The 19,475-nt window shown below is 44.5% G+C and overlaps 1 protein-coding gene across 1 annotated transcript in view; it reads left to right on the top strand.

The window, feature by feature from the left end:
• APPBP2 (amyloid beta precursor protein binding protein 2) overlaps positions 1-19,475 on the top strand; it is a 52,012-nt gene that overhangs the window by 3,144 nt on the left and 29,393 nt on the right. Inside the window, exons 2-3 of the mRNA XM_063296695.1 lie at positions 17,565-17,653; positions 19,166-19,317. Of these exons, the coding sequence (XP_063152765.1) occupies positions 17,565-17,653; positions 19,166-19,317 (241 nt within the window). The remainder of the gene's footprint in view (positions 1-17,564; positions 17,654-19,165; positions 19,318-19,475) is intronic.

Raw genomic sequence — 19,475 nt, forward strand, 5'->3', positions numbered from 1 at the left:
GTGGCCAAGTGTCTCCCCTACCTTAAAAAATGTGCATTCTTGCTACTTATCACAGCTTATTACTTAGCTCATCAGGATGGGGAAAATAAGCACTCCAGCTTTAGTGTGTTTTCATGGGAGTTGTGAATGCTGAGTAAGCAGTTTGTGCCTTGGGACTTACAGTACTCCTGTTTTATATGGTGGTTAGGGAAGGGGGCCTATGGATGGGCCACACAAAGGACCTGATTCCCCTGGCAAGAAGTTTACTGGGGGATCCTTCTGTTCCTTCTGTTCGTATCAGTTATTAGATGGGTATCTCTGAGTGTTTTCAACATCCACTTTAAACCATTCTTTCTGCTTCTGATGTTCAGAGGTCAGATGAGTGCCGTTGTTTATATAGCCAGCAGAGAAGTATAAATGATATTCTGAGGCATAGTATATATAGCATAGACAATACAGATTAATAATAATAATTTACTTCACCTTTTGCTCCCAGTGTTATTTGCACCCAGTAATTTGATGATAGGTTTCTCTAATGTGTAACTCAGAACAGCAGAAGGGACTCAGTTCCTCCAAGCTCAGCCAACATGACTGAGTTGAGTCCAGGATGATGGGGATTGCAGCCAAATCAGCTGGATGGTTTATGGTGGAGAATTCTGTACCAGTCCACAAAAGCTTATGCCACATAAGATGAATGCTTTTTTGGGGTGCCTTCAAGTCACTGTTGACTCCTGGTGACTGCCTGGACTAGTCCTGGCAGTTTCCTTGGCAAGATTTTCAGAAGTGGTTTATCCTTGCCTTCTTCTGAGGGCTGAGAGGTCCCCTAGCTGGCTTCGTGCCTAAGGCGGGACTAGAACTCGTGGTCACCCAGTTTCTAGCCTGGTGTCTTAGCCACTACACCAAACTGGCTTTTGATTTTTAACCATAGTTTGTTAAAAAAAAAAAAAACTACCCAGTTTATCGTTTTTTTTCTGTCTACTTCATTGACCACTTCCAAACAAAGCATCAGCCTGCAGCCACATACCATTTTTATTTTCTAAGTATGTCTTTGGGACCTATAGGGTCCCTAGAAGAATTCCTGAAAACATTATTGTTGCTGGAAGTGGATACTTTGGTTGGGTCACACAATGCATTGGACCAAAATGTGGTAGGCTGTTTTTTGATTCACAGTGTTCTGCAAATCCAGCCATCTGGTTTAATTACATCAACCTTGGGTCAGTTAACTATGGGTCACTGTGCACTGCGAACACAGATTTTCCTGTGTGGCACACCAGCTAGTATAGCAGCAGTTAAGGTGTTGGTTCAGGATTCTGAGAGATAAGTTCAAATTCTTATTCGGCAAGGAGCTTACGTGCTGGTTCCTTCACATTTTATTTATTTGTTTCATTTTAAAATTAAAGTTAAGCATGGCGGGAGGGACGCGGTGGCGCTGCAGGTTAAACCGCTGAGCTGTTGATCGGAAGGTCGGCGGTTCGAAACCGCGCGGCGGGGTGAGCTCCCGTTGCTCGTCCCAGCTCCTGCTCACCTAGCAGTTCGAAAACATGCAAATGTGAGTAGATCAATAGGTACCGCTTCGGCGGGAAGGTAACGGCGTTCCGAGTCGTCATGCTGGCCACATGACCCGGAAGTGTCTATGACAACGCCGGCTCCAAGGCTTAGAAACGGAGATGAGCACCGCCCCCTAGAGTCGGACACGACTGGACTTTACGTCAAGGGAAACCTTTACCTTTACCTAAGCATGGCAGGAAGATCGGTGGCGCAAACAGAAGTGTCCACGGACACTACGTTGCTACTTCTTCAGTAAGACGTAAATCGTGGTTTACAAAACATAATGATTGGTTGTGCAATATGCAAGGCCAAAACCAGCCATAGAAAAACTTAATGTGTTATGTGAATCAGGCCTTTGCCTGACCTTGTACTCTTAGATTCTAGAGCCAACTAAATGGAACTGTGATGTGTTATCTTTGTTTTTCCAAGAAACAGAAGGAAAAAATAATTTGCAAAATGTGACTCGGAAGTTGTGAAATGATGATTGGAAAATCTGGCAGGATGATACTGCTGCATATGCATTATTTGCAAAAAGGCTATATTAGGAAAAGAAAAAGAAAAACAACCTCGAAGAGTGTGTCGCCTTCCCAAAAGAGCAACTTGGAATTGTTATTAAAATGTTTAATCCTGTAGTGAAGCCGGTGGGATCCTTCTTGGGACGGAGCATGAGAGAGCATCAGGGAATTGCTGTGCTGTGTAAGACAAATACTGTGTGTTCAAGGAGCAAGTTTTTTTATTTGAGATACTTACTTACTTTATGCTCTTTCTCCCAGAGAGAACAGAGTACAACATCCAGTTTTTGAGCAGTGTTGTCTGTCATCAAAATGTTGCTCTGATCCAAATCTGTCACAACCCCCTTATGATCACCCTACATTATCCACTGTGGCTGACCTAGGTAGCACTGGTAAAACACTGTGTAGCTTGGTCTGTTGCTTGTGTGGCAGGGCTGATGCCAAGTTCTTTAAATGTTTTTTTTTTTAATTTGAAGAATCAAAAATAAAATTCTGTGATTTCATGATGTTACTGGGATTAATTCAGAGAGAAAACACCGATCAAACTGGACTGTGGCTAAAGAGGACTGACTTTTCGGGGAGTTCCATGTGATAAGAGATGCGTATGAAATTTACTCCTAATTAAGCAAACGGGAATAGTTCCAATCATTTACTTCCCTTTAATCTCCAGGATGAATTCCTGTTTTCTGACTTCGACTGTAGTTAAGCGTAATTAAGCCAGTATCTCTTCAATAACCAGTCATTGGTTATTGAAATCATGGCTTGGCTCATACAACATGCTAAGCCAAAAACAAGCAACAATCTGGTTCAGTACAGTGTTTGAACCAGGCCTAGATCCTGGCTTCAAAACATGGTGATTGTTAATCCATTGGCTTGCAACCTGCTTGAGTTCAGAGCTTCACCATAAAGTGGCTTCCTTTGATCTCTGGCCTACAGGACCTGCTCTTGCATGGCAGTCTTGGATTCTGGTTTGCAGGGTTCTTCACCCAGTAAGATCCTTAAGACACACCTGTTAGATTGTGGCCCTAATCCAACACTATGCTGAGAGAGGTTACACATGGGTTGGTGTTTTGAAGAGCAGGATCTAACAGGCAGAAGCTTTAAAGTTACAGTTTGGGTTTTAACCTAGAAAGAAATGGCATGCCGTGTACAAATAAACTAATTATTTTCAGAAAGAAAGAGAGTGTGTATAAGAGGTGAAAAGATGCAATGCATGCCTTTCTAGTGTGTTGTGGGAGCTCTCTGCCAGACCCTGAAACCCCCGTCCAGCGATATGGTGACAAGATGGCTCCAGCTGGGTATGGTCCAAAACAGAGCTTGGCCAGCGTCTGTCTGGTAAGGTTCTAAGTGTTGATCTGTATACCTGTTTCATTCTGGCAACAGCAATTATGCCTGGCAGGACTGACCTTTGCTTGGACAGCTCAGGAGAAACAGCCACCTATTTGAGAGGTGAGGGCTCACTAAAATATGGCAGGTATTTGGGAAGAAGAATTACAGAAACTACTCAAACCATGTACATTCCAGTAAGTGCAGTCATCTGGTTCATAAGTGGAAAATCAACTATTATAACTCACACAAACTCGAACACTAACTGGCTGGTTCTAGGACTTTGGTTCAGCCAACATATGTACTTCTATAGCTCAGGGTTGAATTGTGGAGTCCTTGGTGCTCTCTGAGCCTTGTTGTTTTCTCACAGATGTTTCGTTGCCCGACTAGGCAACACCGCACTGAAGATGTAGCCTAGTTGGGCAATGAAATGGTTGCAAGAAAACAACAAGGCTCAGAGAGCACCAAGGACTCCACAGCGTGTACTTTTCCTCCTTGGAATACTGTGGTCCCCTAATACTGGGTTCATACTTCATGCTAAGCCTTCATGCATGCAGTTTGTTTAGACTTGATTTGGCATAATGGAGATAATAAACTTGATTTGGCATAATAATTCAGCCATTGTGATAGAATCTGTGGAGTGTGGCTCAGTGCAGAGATATGACAGCATGGGAGCCAGTCACATTTCCTCTGTGAAGGAGTTCCATCATTTGGGAACCATCACAGGAAAATTTATTTTATTTTATTTATCATATTTGTCACCACCCATCCCCTCCCACCAGAGGAGATCACTGCCCCTAGCCGCCATGCTGCAGGACTGATCTGTAATTGGAACAGTGGCCAGTAGCTGTGATCTTTATTTTTATTATTTATTTATTTATCAAATTTTATCACTGCTCATCTCCCCCCACAAAGGAGGGACTCTGGGTGGTTCTTTGATCTTTAAACACAGGTTAGGTAACTTCAGGCATTGCACTCTTCATAAGCCATTATTGACAAACGTGGGTTGATTAACATATGACACCAATTCAAAACCAAGCCGTATTATGGCTTGGTATGTATGTATGTATGTATGTTTTTTCTATCCCGCCTTTATTATTTTTATAAATAACTCAAGGCAGGAAACATACCTAATACTCCTTCCTCCTCCTGTTTTTCCCACAACAACCACCCTGTGAGGTGAGTTGGTCTGAGAGAGAGTGGTATGATGCCTGAACCCAGCCACAACAGGTTTGCATCAACTTTGTCTCCGTCGCTGCAAGTGTGGTGCCTCTTTCTCCAAGGTATGCTTTTTCCATTCTTCAAAGGGACTCCAGCAGGCATAGCTTTAAAGCAGTAATGTTAAGCCTGGAAAATGGTGGTCTTTGTGAAGTGAAAAGGCGGCATACCACCCCAAGGATTTGCTCTATATAGATTTAGAGGCAATTGTGGTTATTCCACCTTCAGAGTGTACGGAGAGGGGGAAAAGACAAATTATGTAGATGACCCTCCAGCATACAAAGTTTTCCTATGTACCCATCAGCTGGTGTTGCTTCAGGAGCCATCTTGCAGGTAGAAGGATTTTGAATAGGAATTATATTTTGGCCTCAGGGTTTCCTCTTTCCCCCCAGTTGTGACAGATACCTTGAATAGCTGCTGTAGGATTGCTGGTTTGCAAAGCATTTTATATTATACTTAAAGTCTGTTTGCACATTATACAAAGCCATGACTTTAAGTATGGTTTATTAAGAAGCACACTTGGCTAGTTCTGTACAAAGTGCTAAGCTACACTGAGCAGTGTGGCCCTGGGATCATACCCAGCGCCCCTAATACCCTCTGATCATAATTGTTGAAAATGGATGGTTTTCTACCATTTTAAGAAAGGAAACACATGAAAACTTGCAATCCAAATTTGAAAATAGGCTTAATGAAGCGTTTAAAAAGCAGAGTCTTCAGATCTTCTCCCCCAAATCCAGGGAAATTAAAATGGCAGTCCTGCCCACTTTGTATCCTTGTTCCACACACTGTGATCCTCACTCACCAAAAGATTGTTCTTTGCTAAGCTTAGGAACCACAGTAGCTGTGCCCACCCATACAGCTGAGGGCAGTATATTAAATGGACCACTGATTTGCTGCTTGCATTACCAGTTTGGGAGAAAAAGTCTCAAAGACCTTACTAACTTTTGAGGGATTGCTTTAAGACAGCTGCTTAGCTAGATAGCCTGGTACAAGGTCTCCCAGCAGCTCCCTCCCAACCGGAACGCGCGTCAGCACCATAGCATGCGAAACGTTACGATGGACATTAACCATTGCAACGGCAAACATGACATACCGCCCCCCCCAAAAGAAAGAAAACCCCAATAAGATGAATAGTAAAAAGAACAGTCAAGCCGCAGGCTTCAAAGGATAAGCTAGGTGAAAGCGGCGAATTAAATCAGGAGCATTGACGTGGCGAGCAGGCACCCACTCAGGGTGGGGGAAGTGCTTCCAGCGAACAGTCCTTCGCAGAGGTCGAGCTTAGAGAAAATTTTCCCTTTTGATAGGTGGGCTAACATGTCTTTCATTAGAGGCAAAGGATATTTGTTACATAGGGAGACTGAATTTAACCCCCGATAGTCCGTACAAAGTCTGGGTGTGCCGTCTTTCTTTTCCCGGAAGAGCACAGGCGCTCCAACCGCGGAATTGGCAGTTTCAATGAAGCCCCGTGCCAGGTTTTTGTCAATGAACTCGCGCAATGCCTCTAGTTCTTTCTTAGTCATTGGGTAAATTTTCGGTTTGGGCAGTTGCGTGTTGGGGAGCAACTCAATTGCACAGTCAGTTTTGCGATGAGGTGGCAGCTGGTCTGCCTCCATTTCCCCAAACATGTCCGCAAAGTCTTGGTAGCGGTCCGGCAGCCCTTCCAGCTGCAGTAAGTTGGGGTGCGGTGCTGCAATTGCAGCCCTGGCTCCCCCCACACTTAAGGGTCTCCCCACTGGAGGGGCTTGGTAAAACCCGTCGCTAAAGCTAAGGGTTCGGTGTTGCCAGTTTATATAGGGGTTTCGCCAAGTTAACCAAGGGATCCCTAGAATTACCATGGGATCGCCAACAGGTGCAATAATGAATTTTAAAGCCTCTTTGTGGCTGCCCATTTGCATTGCTACAGTCCCAGTGAAATGAGTTGCTGGACCCCCCCTCCCCCGCTGTTGACCCGTCTAGCTGGGTAAAGATCAAAGACTGCTGGAGAGGGAAACTAGGCAGGTCTAGTGCAGTCACTAGATCCGGGTGGATGAGGCATCTCGAACACCCAGAGTCAACCAAAGCCCAGACTTCCATGGTTCGGGTGTGGGAGCCCAGCTTCACTTTCACTGCCAGGGTGGGGCAATCAGCACTCACCATAGCGTCCTCACGCCCATCTTCCTCCACCTGCCCCAGGGCGCAGTTCAGGGCAGGTGGCTGGCATTTCCTGCCAGCTCTTTAGCAGCATCCTCAACCTCTGCGTAGAGATATAGGTCTTCTTCCAGGTCAGTAGCACCTTTGGCTGCGGTCGTTCGGCGTGACGCTTGGGGCGACTTAGCCGGGGCTTTCATCGCTCGATCTCCAGACTTGAGTTTCAGGCACTCGGCGGCTCGATGGCCTCCTTTCCCACAACGGAGGCACTGCCCTCGCGCATAGCGGCGATCCTTCTCCTTGTCTCCTGCTTGGTGGCTCAGTGGGGCAGCTGTTGTTCCGCTTCGGGGTCCCCGCGCCAGAGTTGTTGTTTTCTTGGTTCGTCGAGTCTGCATGTAGGTGCACTGGGCATGCTCAGCCTTTCTGGCCAAACAGATCCATTCGTACAGTGACTCCGAGTCATCCCTGCCCAGCGCCCATCTGAGGACATCTCGGTTAAGTCCTTCTTTAAATCTCTCGATGAGTGTTGATTGGGACCAGTTTTACCTTGCCCGCCAAAGCTTTAAATTCTAGGGCATAGTCGGCTACTGACCTGGGTCCTTGGGTGAGTTCCTTGAGCGCCTCCTTAGCCCTGGCTTTGGCTAGGGGGTCCTCAAAAAATAGCTTCAAGGCGAACATGAAGTTGTTGAACGACCCGAGTTCAGGAATGTCAGCTTCCGTCAGTTGGACATACCAGTCCGCTACTCTGCCTTTCAGCTTAGGGGTAATGGCCGATATCTTATCCTCCTCAGAGGTGAAACACTACCCATATTGCTTCATGTAGTTCTTCGTGTTGGTTATGAAAAAGGAAAGTTTGGTGGGGTCCCCATCGAATTTGACAGCAAAGTCCTTCGCCACCTTCCCAGTTTGAGGTGAACCAGCTGCGGGTTGAGCGGTAGAGCCCTAGGACACCCCAGAGGACCCTCTTCGTGGCGAGGCTCCGTCGCGATGTCATCTCCGGCCTCGGACCACCTGCGGTCCGCTAGGAGGAGGGGGGAGGGCTGCGGGGAGCAAGGACTCTCGTCACAGCTTTCCTGGTCACCCATCGCGATCGACAGGGTTTTCAACAGGTCCTCCATCGACTCCACCTTTGCCTCCAACCTTCTCATCCTCTCAGGGGTCACCGATTCTTCCCCTCATCGGGTGTCAGGTAGTTTCTCTGGTACCACTTTGGTCGATTCCCCCTCAGGGGTCAAGGGGAACCAATACTTCCAGGAAGTCCCAGCCACCTCTTCCTTAGGTTCTCCCTCATCGCTGGATCCCCCCATCTCAGGGCTTGAGCTGGAGCCCCTTGGGTAGAACGAAAGGTTGGGGGGAAGGGGACTCTTCGGCGCTGGATCAGCTTGCGGTTCCAGCCCTCCGGAAGTTGGTCTTGGTTCGGTCATTGTTAACTATTTTCCTCACAAGGAATATACTTGGAAGGAGTTAACGGGAATCACAAAGATTCTCAGCTTTATGTAATGGTTGCCTATCCTAGATTACACTCAGACTCACAAGCGAGAGCTTGAATCAAATCTGGTTTATTTAAGAATAGTATGCAAGTACAAAGAAAGCTGAGAATGAGCAAAAGCGCGCCAAATACAAACTAAAAACCCTCAGTGCGAACGTAAGCCCTCCCCCCGTACAACCGTTTCAAATTCCTCATCCCAGGTGCTCCTAACGAGTTCTGCTAATCAACGGGTGAAAAAGACCTTGACCACAAACGATAACCCAAACACATTCCATCCCCATGAAAACAGATAGCCTGGTACAAGGTCTCCCAGCAGCTCCCTCTCAACCGGAACACGCGTCAGCACCATGGCATGCGAAACGTTATGATGGACATTAACCATTGCAACGGCGAACATGACAAGCTGCAGCAGAAGAGGGTGAGATGGGGACCCAGGACATTCCATCAGCCCTGTTGACAAACATACCACATTAACCTCCTTTGGCCGTCAAAAACTTTTCTAACCACCCACTCTAAATGGATTGACCATGCAGGCTGAGTATGAGGGGACTTGATGACCCAACGTTTCTGAAAGGCACTGTTTGATTCCTTTCAGATATCTGCTTCCTGTTCTGGGGCAGCAAAAAACATAGGAGGATAGTCCCCATACTTCTAACATGTTGGAGAAGGAATTGGATCATTGTAGGTATTTGCACAGAGATGAGAGCAGCCATGCCTGCTCTTTACTAATTAAAATATTAGATAGAGAATACGTGTAGCTCAGGGTTGAACTGTTTGGTTCCTGGCGTTCTTTGAGCTTGGTTGTTTTCCTGCAGATGTTTCATTACCAACCTAGGCAGCAACATCAATGCATGGGGGAGTGGAGTTTGCTGGTTATTTATACATAGTAGCTGCAAGCTCAGAGAACACCAAGAACCCAACAGTCCTACTAATTTATACTGAGCATGTGTACCATAGGTTTGGGATTTGGGATAGATTGGAGAGTCTGTTAATACACTGTTCATTGCCTAACCAACTGCCTAATTGAACACACTGTGAAGTTGATGTTAGAACCATCCAAGCTTTTGATGTATGACTTCAGCATCGATTTGGGGAGGGGCTGCATGGTTCAGCCCAGGGGTTCATAGCAGCCAGGACGGTTATGAGCCTATCTCAGTTAATTCTGTTGTCATACTTTACTAGGTCCAGGTTGGTTAGTCTCGCTCAAATCAGGGGAATGTGAAGTGCCTCAGGGATGACTTTAGCATTACCTTTGTCATAGATGGATCTCTCCTTGATTGGCTTACATCTGGATCCCTTGGTAATGAATAATTTTAGACTAGTCTCCAAGCTCATATGCTTGGGAAAGGTGATAGAAGAGAAGGTGGGAGCTAATAAGATTTAAAAAACCTTGGAAGAAATAGATTATCTAGATCCATTTCACACTGACTTTAGGGTGGGCTACCATGTTAAGGAAGCCTCAAAGATTATCTTAACCAAGGAGTTGACAGATGAGTGGTACTGTGTGTGTTCTTTTGTATCTCTTGCAGCTTTCTCTACTGTCAACCATGATATCCACATCACACATGTGATACTTCCATGATGTGGGGATGGGGTTACTTGTTGCAGTACTATTCTTATTTATTTTTCAATAATTTAAACAAAAATAATTGCAGCCAAAAATCAAATCTTGGCAATTTAGAGTACAACTAAAGCCACAAAAATGTTCAGTAAAATTACAGAAATATAATGCAATTATACCATTTATAATGGTATTATGCCATACCATTGCATTATACCATATAATGCAATTATATCATTGCTTTATACCATAAAATGCAATTATACCACCACCATTTCAGTAGCAGCAGCAGTTAATTCTCACAGTCCCTATGGAAACGTTCCATTTTCACAGCCTTCCAAAATAATGCCAGGGTAGGTACCTACTGAACCTATCTCAGATAAATCTCATGTGGGGCTTCAGGTCAGTTGCTCCTCAAAACAGGAGTTGTTACGTGGAAGGTGGTAGCTAATTAACTTCAAGCCTTCTTGGAGGAAATACATTATCAAGACACATTTCAAAATGGCTTTAGAGTAAACTCTAGTGCTAAGAGAACTTTGGTCAGCCTATAGGTGACTTTCACTAAGATACTGGCAGATAACACAGATGGACTCAGCAATGCTCCTGTGTTGTTTTTTTCTTTTTGATTTCTTTGGATTGATGATGATACTCTGAATTGTGTGAGAGATTTGGAAGTGGAGTAGTGTATTGTCCTCCTCAGCAGTACCTCATATGCCTTGTAACACCTATATGAAACTACTGAATGAGGTCATCAGAAGGTTTGATGCTGGGTATTATTAAGATGTTGGTGATACTCATATCAATTCATGTAATCATTCTCAAGTAATGACATTATCTCCCTAGATACCTCCCTACGGACACTTACTAACTGCATGAGTGATGGTAACTTGAAATTGAATTTAAGCAAGATGGTAGGTATATGGTTCAGGAGTGCTCTTGAATCCTGGCTTCAATCTGGTGTTTCAGGTTGAAGCTATGACCAGAGGTACTTCTTAGTTGTGTTGTTTATTCGTTTAGTCGCTTCCGACTCTTCGTGACTTCATGGACCAGCCCACGCCAGAGCTTCCTGTCGGTCGTCAACACCCCCAGCTCCCCCAGGGACGAGTCCGTCACCTCTAGAATATCATCCATCCATCTTGCCCTTGGTCGGCCCCTCTTCCTTTTGCCTTCCACTCTCCCTAGCATCAGCATCTTCTCCAGGGTGTCCTGTCTTCTCATTATGTGGCCAAAGTATTTCAGTTTTGCCTTTACTATCATTCTCTCAAGTGAGCAGTCTGGCTTTATTTCCTGGAGGATGGACTGGTTGGATCTTCTTGCAGTCCAAGGCACTCTCAGAATTTTCCTCCAACACCACAGTTCAAAAGCATCAATCTTCCTTCGCTCAGCCTTCCTTATGGTCCAGCTCTCGCAGCCATATGTTACTACAGGGAACACCATTGCTTTAACTATGCGGGCCTTTGTTGTCAGTGTGATGTCTCTGCTCTGAACTATTTTATCGAGATTTGTCATTGCTCTTCTCCCAAGGATTAAGCGTCTTCTGATTTCCTGACTGCAGTCAGCATCTGCAGTAATCTTCGCACCTAGGAATACAAAGTCTTTCACTGCTTCTACATTTTCTCCCTCTATTTGCCAGTTATCAATCAAGCTGGTTGCCATAATCTTGGTTTTTTTGAGGTTTAGCTGCAAGCCAGCTTTTGCACTTTCTTCTTTCACCTTCATCATAAGGCTCCTCAGTTCCTCTTCGCTTTCAGCCATCAAAGTGGTATCATCTGCATATCTGAGATTGTTAATGTTTCTTCCAGAGATTTTAACTCCAGCCTTGGATTCCTCAAGCCCAGCTTGTCGCATGATGTGTTCTGCATACAAGTTGAATAGGTAGGGTGAGAGGATACAGCCCTGCCGTACTCCTTTCCCAATCTTAAACCAGTCCGTTGTTCCATGGCCTGTTCTTACTGTTGCTGCTTGGTCATTATACAGATTCTTCAGGAGGCAGACAAGATGACTTAGTATCCCCATACCACTAAGAACTTGCCACAATTTGTTATGGTCCACACAGTCAAAGGCTTTAGAATAGTCAATAAAACAGAAATAGATGTTTTTCTGAAACTCGGAAACTTCTTAGTAGTTGTGAGTAATAGACAGTTCCACCCATTCCTTGATTTCAGAGGAGTGGTGCACCAGTTGGTAGCTTTCAAACAGGGCTTCTGTGTAGTTTGAAAACTTCAGTTCAAAATATGTTGGGTGGCCAGATAGTTGGGTTTTTTAAAATTCCTTTTAAAAATAACACCTCATGTCAGTTTTAAACATTTGCTGTGACCTTTCGTAGGTTTCTGGATAAAATATGAAATGTTGGCTTGCATCTTTAAAGACGTAAACAGCTTAGAACTGGATTTATTATATGAATTTCTGTGGTTGCCCATGTTCATCAAATAACTCTGGGTAGCTAACAAAGCATAAAAACAGAAACATCTGTAAAAACAATAGACAGACAATAAAAGGCACCAGGTAAAAATAACTCCATTAACACAGGGCAAAAACCAAAGCAGGCTCCACTAACAACTTGGCCCTAAAGCCTGAGGGAAGAGCCAGGTTTTTAAGACCTTCTGAAAGGCTAACACAGTCGGGGCCGTCCAAACTTCAGCAGGGAAGCTGTTCCAGAAAGCAGGCACTATGACAGATAAGGCAAGCCTCCCAGAATCCATAAGATGGCACTTTAACGGACGGGACCTGAAGTATGCCCATCCTGCCAGATCTGGTAGGATGGGCAGAAATGACTGGAGTCCACTAAACCTATCTGCCTGGGGCAGCCTTTCCCAACTTTTTGACCCTGAAGGAACCCTTGAAATATTTTTCGGGCCTTGGGGAACCCCTGCACGTTCAGGGTCAAATATAGGCCAGAAGTTACAAAATTACGATACTTGTTTCATGGGTAGGCCTGTAGGTATGCATTGACAGTGTTCTTAAACTAGAAATAAAGAATGAGACTTACCTCTTTCATGTGAAGTTGCCCGAATTTGAAATATTTTTTTTAAATAAATGGTGACCTCCCAGGGAACCCCTAGTGACCTCTCATGGAACCCTAGGGGTCCACGGAACCCTGGTTTGGGGCAGCACAAGACTCGGCCCTCTCAAATGTCACATTGAGAAAGACATTCCTTGTATATATCAGAAGTTTACCTTTCTTAGAAGTCTAAAAAATATCAGCCTACTTTTAATAGCAATAAGTAGCTTTAAACCATTTTAATATGTTTTATGTTGATATCAACTTATTTATTTATTTACTTTTAGTATATTTAACCATCCGAACCACTTAGGAAGGGAATAGTAGTAGTAGTAAGGTAAAGGTAAAGGTTTCCCTTGACGTAAAGTCCAGTCGTGTCCGACTCTAGGGGGCGGTGCTCATCTCCGTTTCTAAGCCTTGGAGTCGGCATTGTCCGTAGACACTTCCGGGTCATGTGGCCAGCATGATGACACGGAACGCCGTTACCTTCCCGCCAAAGCGGTACCTATTGATCTACTCACATTTGCATGTTTTCGAACTGCTAGGTGAGCAGGAGCTAGCTGGGACTAGCAACGGGAGCTCACCCGCCGCGCGGTTTCGAACCGCCGACCTTCCGATCGGCAGCTCAGCGGTTTAACCCGCAGCGCCACCGCGTCCCATATAGTAGTAGTAGTAGTAATAATAATAATAATAATACATTCTGCCACATATCTACTCAGGTTAAATGTACTTTTTAAATAATCACCTTTAAATTCCATCACGTGCTTCTGTTATGTGTATCATGTTTCTTGACAAGTATGTAGCGAAATAAAACAATAGTTCTGATTCCTGAATATAATCCCCCATGTTTCTTCCGATTAAGGGATACAAATCGAAACAAATATTTGTAGCTCAGGTTGAACTGTGGAATCCTTGGTCATTCCCAAGGTAGCCTCTACCACCTTAAGCCGCTCCGAGTCAGTGCTTTTGAAGTGGCCCATAAGTCCTGTAAATAAATAAAATAAATTAAGATGGTGTTCCCCAGTGTGGCACATCCAGTTGTGCTGTGCCTCAACTCTCAGAATCCCTCACTGGCATGTCTTAACGCATCTGAAGGAGATTGTGATGCCCATGGTAAGCTCATATTCCCTCTCATACACAAATTCTCTCCCTTCCATGGCATGTTCTACCTGTTAACACTAAGTCATGTTGTGGTTTGGAATTGCATATCATCCAGACCCACAGCAGAGCTCTGAATGATCTGAAAAATTTAACCTATGACCTTGGCTCTGTTTTCTGAACTGTGATAAATGTCTGGTTTATGGTTAAACAACCATTATCCCCCAGGAAATTCAGTGGGGTGGGATGTAGGAGGGCTGCAGGTGGAGCTACTGGTCTATCAACATCTGTACTTCTCCACTTTGCTTCTTTTAACCTCTGCTGAGTAATTCCCCTTGAAAACAAAAGGGTGGCAAACAAAATTAACATCCATCATTCATTCTACCTTAATCATTTTTTTCAGCCATCTGGTTAAAACCCACTGCCCCAATCAGCTATGCAAACCGTTTGAGGACTGGCCTTAGTGGAGTCCAACATCTACAGGTAGTCCTCGCTTAACACCCATTTGTTTAGTGACGGTTCAGAATTACAATGGTGCTGGAAAAAACTGACTTGCGACCGGTCCTCACACTTAGAACCGTTACAGCGTCACGCTGCCACGTGATCACAATCGGGCGCTTGGCAACCACTTCATATTTAGACCATCACCGTGTCCTGTGGTCACGTGATCGCCATTTTCAACCTTCCTGGCCAGCTTCTGACAGGAAAAATCAATGGGGAACCATGTGATTCGCTTAACGCCTGCATGGTTCGCTTAATGCCCATGGTGATTCACTCAATGACCACTGCCAAAAACGGTCGTAAAATCGGGATGGATTTGCTTAGTGATTGCTCTGCTTAGCAACCGAAATTCTGGTCCCAATTGTGGTAGTTAAGCGAGGACCACCTGTACTGGGAAATTGATAGGAACCACTGAATACCCACTGCTGTGATTTGCCAAATAATCTGGTGCAGCATCCCTTAGTTATGACCCTTAATGTTACTTCTTATGTTGGGTGAAGGTGCTCTTTGCATGGCATGATGTGTGCTGGTGCTTATTTGTTTTAGACTATCATTTAAAACCATGTGTTAAGGTAGTTTTGTGGCTCAGGGATAATAATCCTTGATCTGGTGGATCATGATTACTGCCAATATGTCATAATATCTTTTAAAGGAAATCTAAGTGGGAGTATACACTATATGTCTTTCTTTAAGAGATTAAGAATATGAAGGCTGTGTTGGGTTCAGTGGGATTTGCTCCAAAAATTGCAGCCTTAAGTGGCTCTTTTTGTTTCACCTAATTCATGACCTCTATTCCTTATTCCAAGCATAATCAAGTTCATAATTTTTTCTTGAGTTCAACAGTCTTTGTGGGAATTGCCCTACATATAAAATTTGGCACCTGGCCAGTTAAGTTTGCCATCTAGATCAAACGCCCTTTCTGGAAGGATTTTAATAACAAATGAGGTTACTTGATAAGTAAAGTACTTCCATTATATAATTGCTAAATAATTAGTGTTTCCGGCTATTTTAAAGAGCAATTGAGATATATGGAATGTTGTCAGATTGCCAGAGATGTATCATATTGGTAATGTAGATTCTATACAGCGAAGCAGAATATTGTGACTTTAAAAGCTGGTTAGCCAAACTATTGGTATTAAAACAACTAATAATGATGGCATATTTATTGACCTGGTTCGTGCATACATTAATCTGTGATTTGTTGAACAATCCAGCATAGCCTGGTTAACACAGGACACTGAGCTATAAATTGGGCAGACAGCCATTTTATACTTGTTTATTTCCTATTTGTAAGCAGTGATGATGTTACCAGAGTGGCAGAGCTGGAATTTCTGCTTGGTCTCCTTACCCTCCAGTGCCATTTTAGGATGATTTGGGATTTTGAGGGGCAAAATGGGTGTCTTAAGCGTAACACACTATTTCGTTTCTCTGCTCAATAAAGTATTGCTGAAAATTTCTGATTTTGTTGCTGCATTTTGCTGATGCAAGATGAGGGGGTTTTTCCTGGGCTGCAAAATCACAGTTGGAGTCATTCCAGTCCCCAGCGGACTGTAGGCTGCCCAAAATGCCGTAAGCAAGAGCTTCCCTAAAATTCCAGAAAATCCTGGCCCTCCCTATTTGATTTTATCACCCCACGCTCTGTGGCCCTCTCGAAAAATGCCAAATCCTTCCCTGTTTCCTTAACACTAAAAGGGTGCCTATTTTGCTATAAGCTAAACAGCCACATTATCATTTAGTGCAGTATGCTAACCCAGCTACAGCAGACAGTTCACTACATGTGGATGTCACCAAAACGCTAGTGCTTTCATATGGTACGTTTTTCTCAGTGTAAAAGTGGTTTTTTTTTTAATGAAATGTTCTTTTTAATAGCCACTTCAATTCCCTCGAAGTAGAACACATTGTTTGACTTAGGAAAAGCATGCAGTGCTGTAAACATTTTTTTCCCCTGAGTTACAGTGCAAATGGCTAGGAGAGCGGTATATTATTTGCCAGATCAGAGAGAACAAAGCTGCCAAATCCCTTGAGTGTTTCAAAAAGAAATTAAAGTACAATCCAAAAAGTATTTTTAATGAAAAAAGTGGGCTCCCTCTCCCCTTTCCTGATAAGAAAGAAACATCCTGGGATGAAAGTAGTAGACTTAAGGAGCTGTTTTAAGAATTTAAGCATTGTCTTCCTGTATCCTCTTTCTACATGGTCCAATCAGTTCTCTCTCTTGGGCTGCCTTCCCTAAACTTGGTATCCTCCAGATGCATGGTCTTCAAGCCCCAGAATTTTCATCAGGATTCACACTGGCTCAGAAATTCTGGGGAATGAAGGCTGCGCATCTGGAGGACATCTTGGTTGGAGAGGATTACACTTCGGAGGTTTCAAAAAGGGAGGGGGGAATTCATGAAAAATAAAGTGGAATAAACATATAATAGTAAAGGTAAAGGTTTCCCTTGACGTAAAGTCCAGTCGTGTCCGACTCTAGGGGGCAGTGCTCATCTCCGTTTCTAAGCCTTGGAGCCGGCGTTGTCATAGACACTTCCGGGTCATGTGGCCAGCATGACGACTCGGAACGCTGTTACCTTCCCGCCGAAGCGGTACCTATTGATCTACTCACATTGGCATGTTTTCGAACTGCTAGGTGAGCAGGAGCTGGGATTAACAACGGGAGCTCACCCCGCCGCGCGGTTTCGAACCGCCGACCTTCCGATCGGCAGCTCAGCGGTTTTTGTTTGTCTGCAGCACCTGGTATTCAGAAGCAGATTGCCCTTGTATGTGCAAGTTCTTTGTCGACTTCAGACGTCATGGCCAGGGATACAATTGTTCTCCATAAATTTGTTTCCTCTTGTTGCACTGATTGGAAGTTTGGGATGAAACCAGCCATCGTAGCCTCTTTAAAAAATACGGTCTAATACCGTGCACAAGTTAAACCTGTTGTGTTTAGTTTGAAATGCTGCATCCAAGGCACGTTGCTTTCTGTCCAGCAAATAGTAGTATCTCCTTTAAGTCGTATGGTGCCATCATACTGGACGAAGTGGGTGGCGCACCCAATTCAGTTTTGCCAAATTCAGGAAGTCGTGAGATGTCCTTGGCCCGGAAAGCTGCTCAGGATCCAGTTCTTCGGAGAAGTCCTGAATCCGAGCAAGCGCCGTGCCAAGCGTGGGGAGTGAAATTAGACCTGTTATTACCTTAGTAAAATTCATCTTTTCTTTCACGCAGCTTTACCAACAAGGCCGCCTGTGCCAGCTGGGCAGTGAGTTCTGCGAGCTAGAAGTCTTTGCAAAGGTGCTTCGAGCTTTAGATAAAAGGTACCTTTACGAATGTCGCTTCCTCCTGTATTATAATTGAACCATGTTGGCCGGTAAAAACTTCCTTGCGCGGTTCAAATGCCGATGAGCGTTTTTAAAGCCCCGCTGATTTAAGGGGGAATACACTAAGGTTGTCCTTGGTTTGGGAGCGGGGTTCGACCCTTTATGGAAGCTGGCTTGGCCGTTGTGGTCACCCAATAGTTCCTTTTCAGTTTAAAACAGGGAGATGTTATTAATGGAATCCACTAGTGGACTCTTCTTGGGTGTGTTCCCTTGGTTTTTCCCCCTCAAAATCCCAGAATGCCAACGTAGAAAGCACAGATGTGCGACTCTTCCCCTCAAGTGTTCAGTGTTTTCCAGAAGCCAGGGGAGGTCAGTGATGACCCTAAATAAGCCTAAGAAGTATCCTAGCAGACCAGCCCAGAGGGCTCCCTGGTCCCGCGTTCTGCTCCCTGGTTGACTAGTCAGAAGGCAGTGGGAGACTTAGGGAAAGACAGGGTGGCTGCGCCTCACGCTCCAGGTTCAACCCACTGACGCTGAGAGCTGTACTGTCTCTGCTAGCGGAGGCAGCATAAAGCCATCGTGATTTGGTAGCACTGATTGCCTTGCTCTTGAGGAATGTCTCTTCCTACCCTCCCCTAACCCAAAACCCCAGCTAGCAAATAGCCCTACAGTTCAGATGAAATCTTGCTGTCTTCAGCATGTCTAAAGACATGTGCAGATACCCTGAGCATAGCGAGTTCCAGAGAAAAAGTCAATGTGTTGTCATAGTTGGCTGTTTGTATAGGGGCTGCTCACGTTGGGGAGGCTGCATGCACGTGCTGCAGTTAAGCTGCTTGTGCTAGCGTTTTTCACAGGGTGTATACTATCCCTGGCTGAAATTCTGAATTTATTTATCAGTCAATCAAATTCGTCACCGCCCATCTCCTCCAACTGAATGATGGAGCCCTTCCGGTTTGGCAGATTTGGATTGGAGTTAATGTTCCAATCTTTGCATAAATTGCATTTTGCATTTGTGTTTCCCCCTTTCCTGAGGATGTGGCACGAATCTCTTCTGTGATATAAAATGCAGGAGCTGTTGGAATGAGTTGGGTGGATGTGTTAAAATTTCACCTGCTGTTCTGACTTCCTCTGCAGCTGCAGAGAGGAAAACTAATACCAGTACAAGGAGTGGGTGGGCATCTGTTTCAAAAGAATTAAGCAAGAGACTTCTGTGAAGCCCTACTACTAATACCTCAGCATCTGTTGGTTAAATAAGAGGATGCAGTGTCATCCTAGGCATGTTTTTCAAGAATAAGTCTCTTAATAATCACCTTCCTGAATCTGCTATTTTGTAAGAGTGCCAATTGACCTCCAAAAATTGCCAGTGGCTATAGCTGGCTGGGAATTGCAGTCCAGTACACACGGGAGGCAGAGTACCCTTAACGGACATGGTTCAGACTGCATCCTCCTAGCGCTGATAGAAGGCAGGAAAATATTTTGATCTCTGCTGGTGCTTCTTTCTTCTTCCAGGCATCTCCTTCATCACTGCTTTCAAGCATTGATGGATCACGGAGTAAAAGTTGCTTCAGTCTTGGCCTACTCGTTCAGCAGGAGGTGTTCCTACATCGCAGAATCAGATGCTGCCGTAAAAGAAAAAGCGATCCAGATCGGGTTTGTCTTAGGTAACTGTGCACGAATAAAATATTAGCCAGTTCACTTCTTTACAAGTAACTTTCACAGTTACGTGAAAATTTAACACTTCGTCTTTTTAAAAACAAACCATCCCCAGCAACCTGGGCGTGGAGAGAGAATTGAGTTTGCCTCGCTAGGTGGGTGAATA

This window comes from Candoia aspera, chromosome 1 (genome assembly GCF_035149785.1).
Source record: "Candoia aspera isolate rCanAsp1 chromosome 1, rCanAsp1.hap2, whole genome shotgun sequence".
NCBI classification, from domain to species: Eukaryota; Metazoa; Chordata; class Lepidosauria; order Squamata; family Boidae; genus Candoia; species Candoia aspera.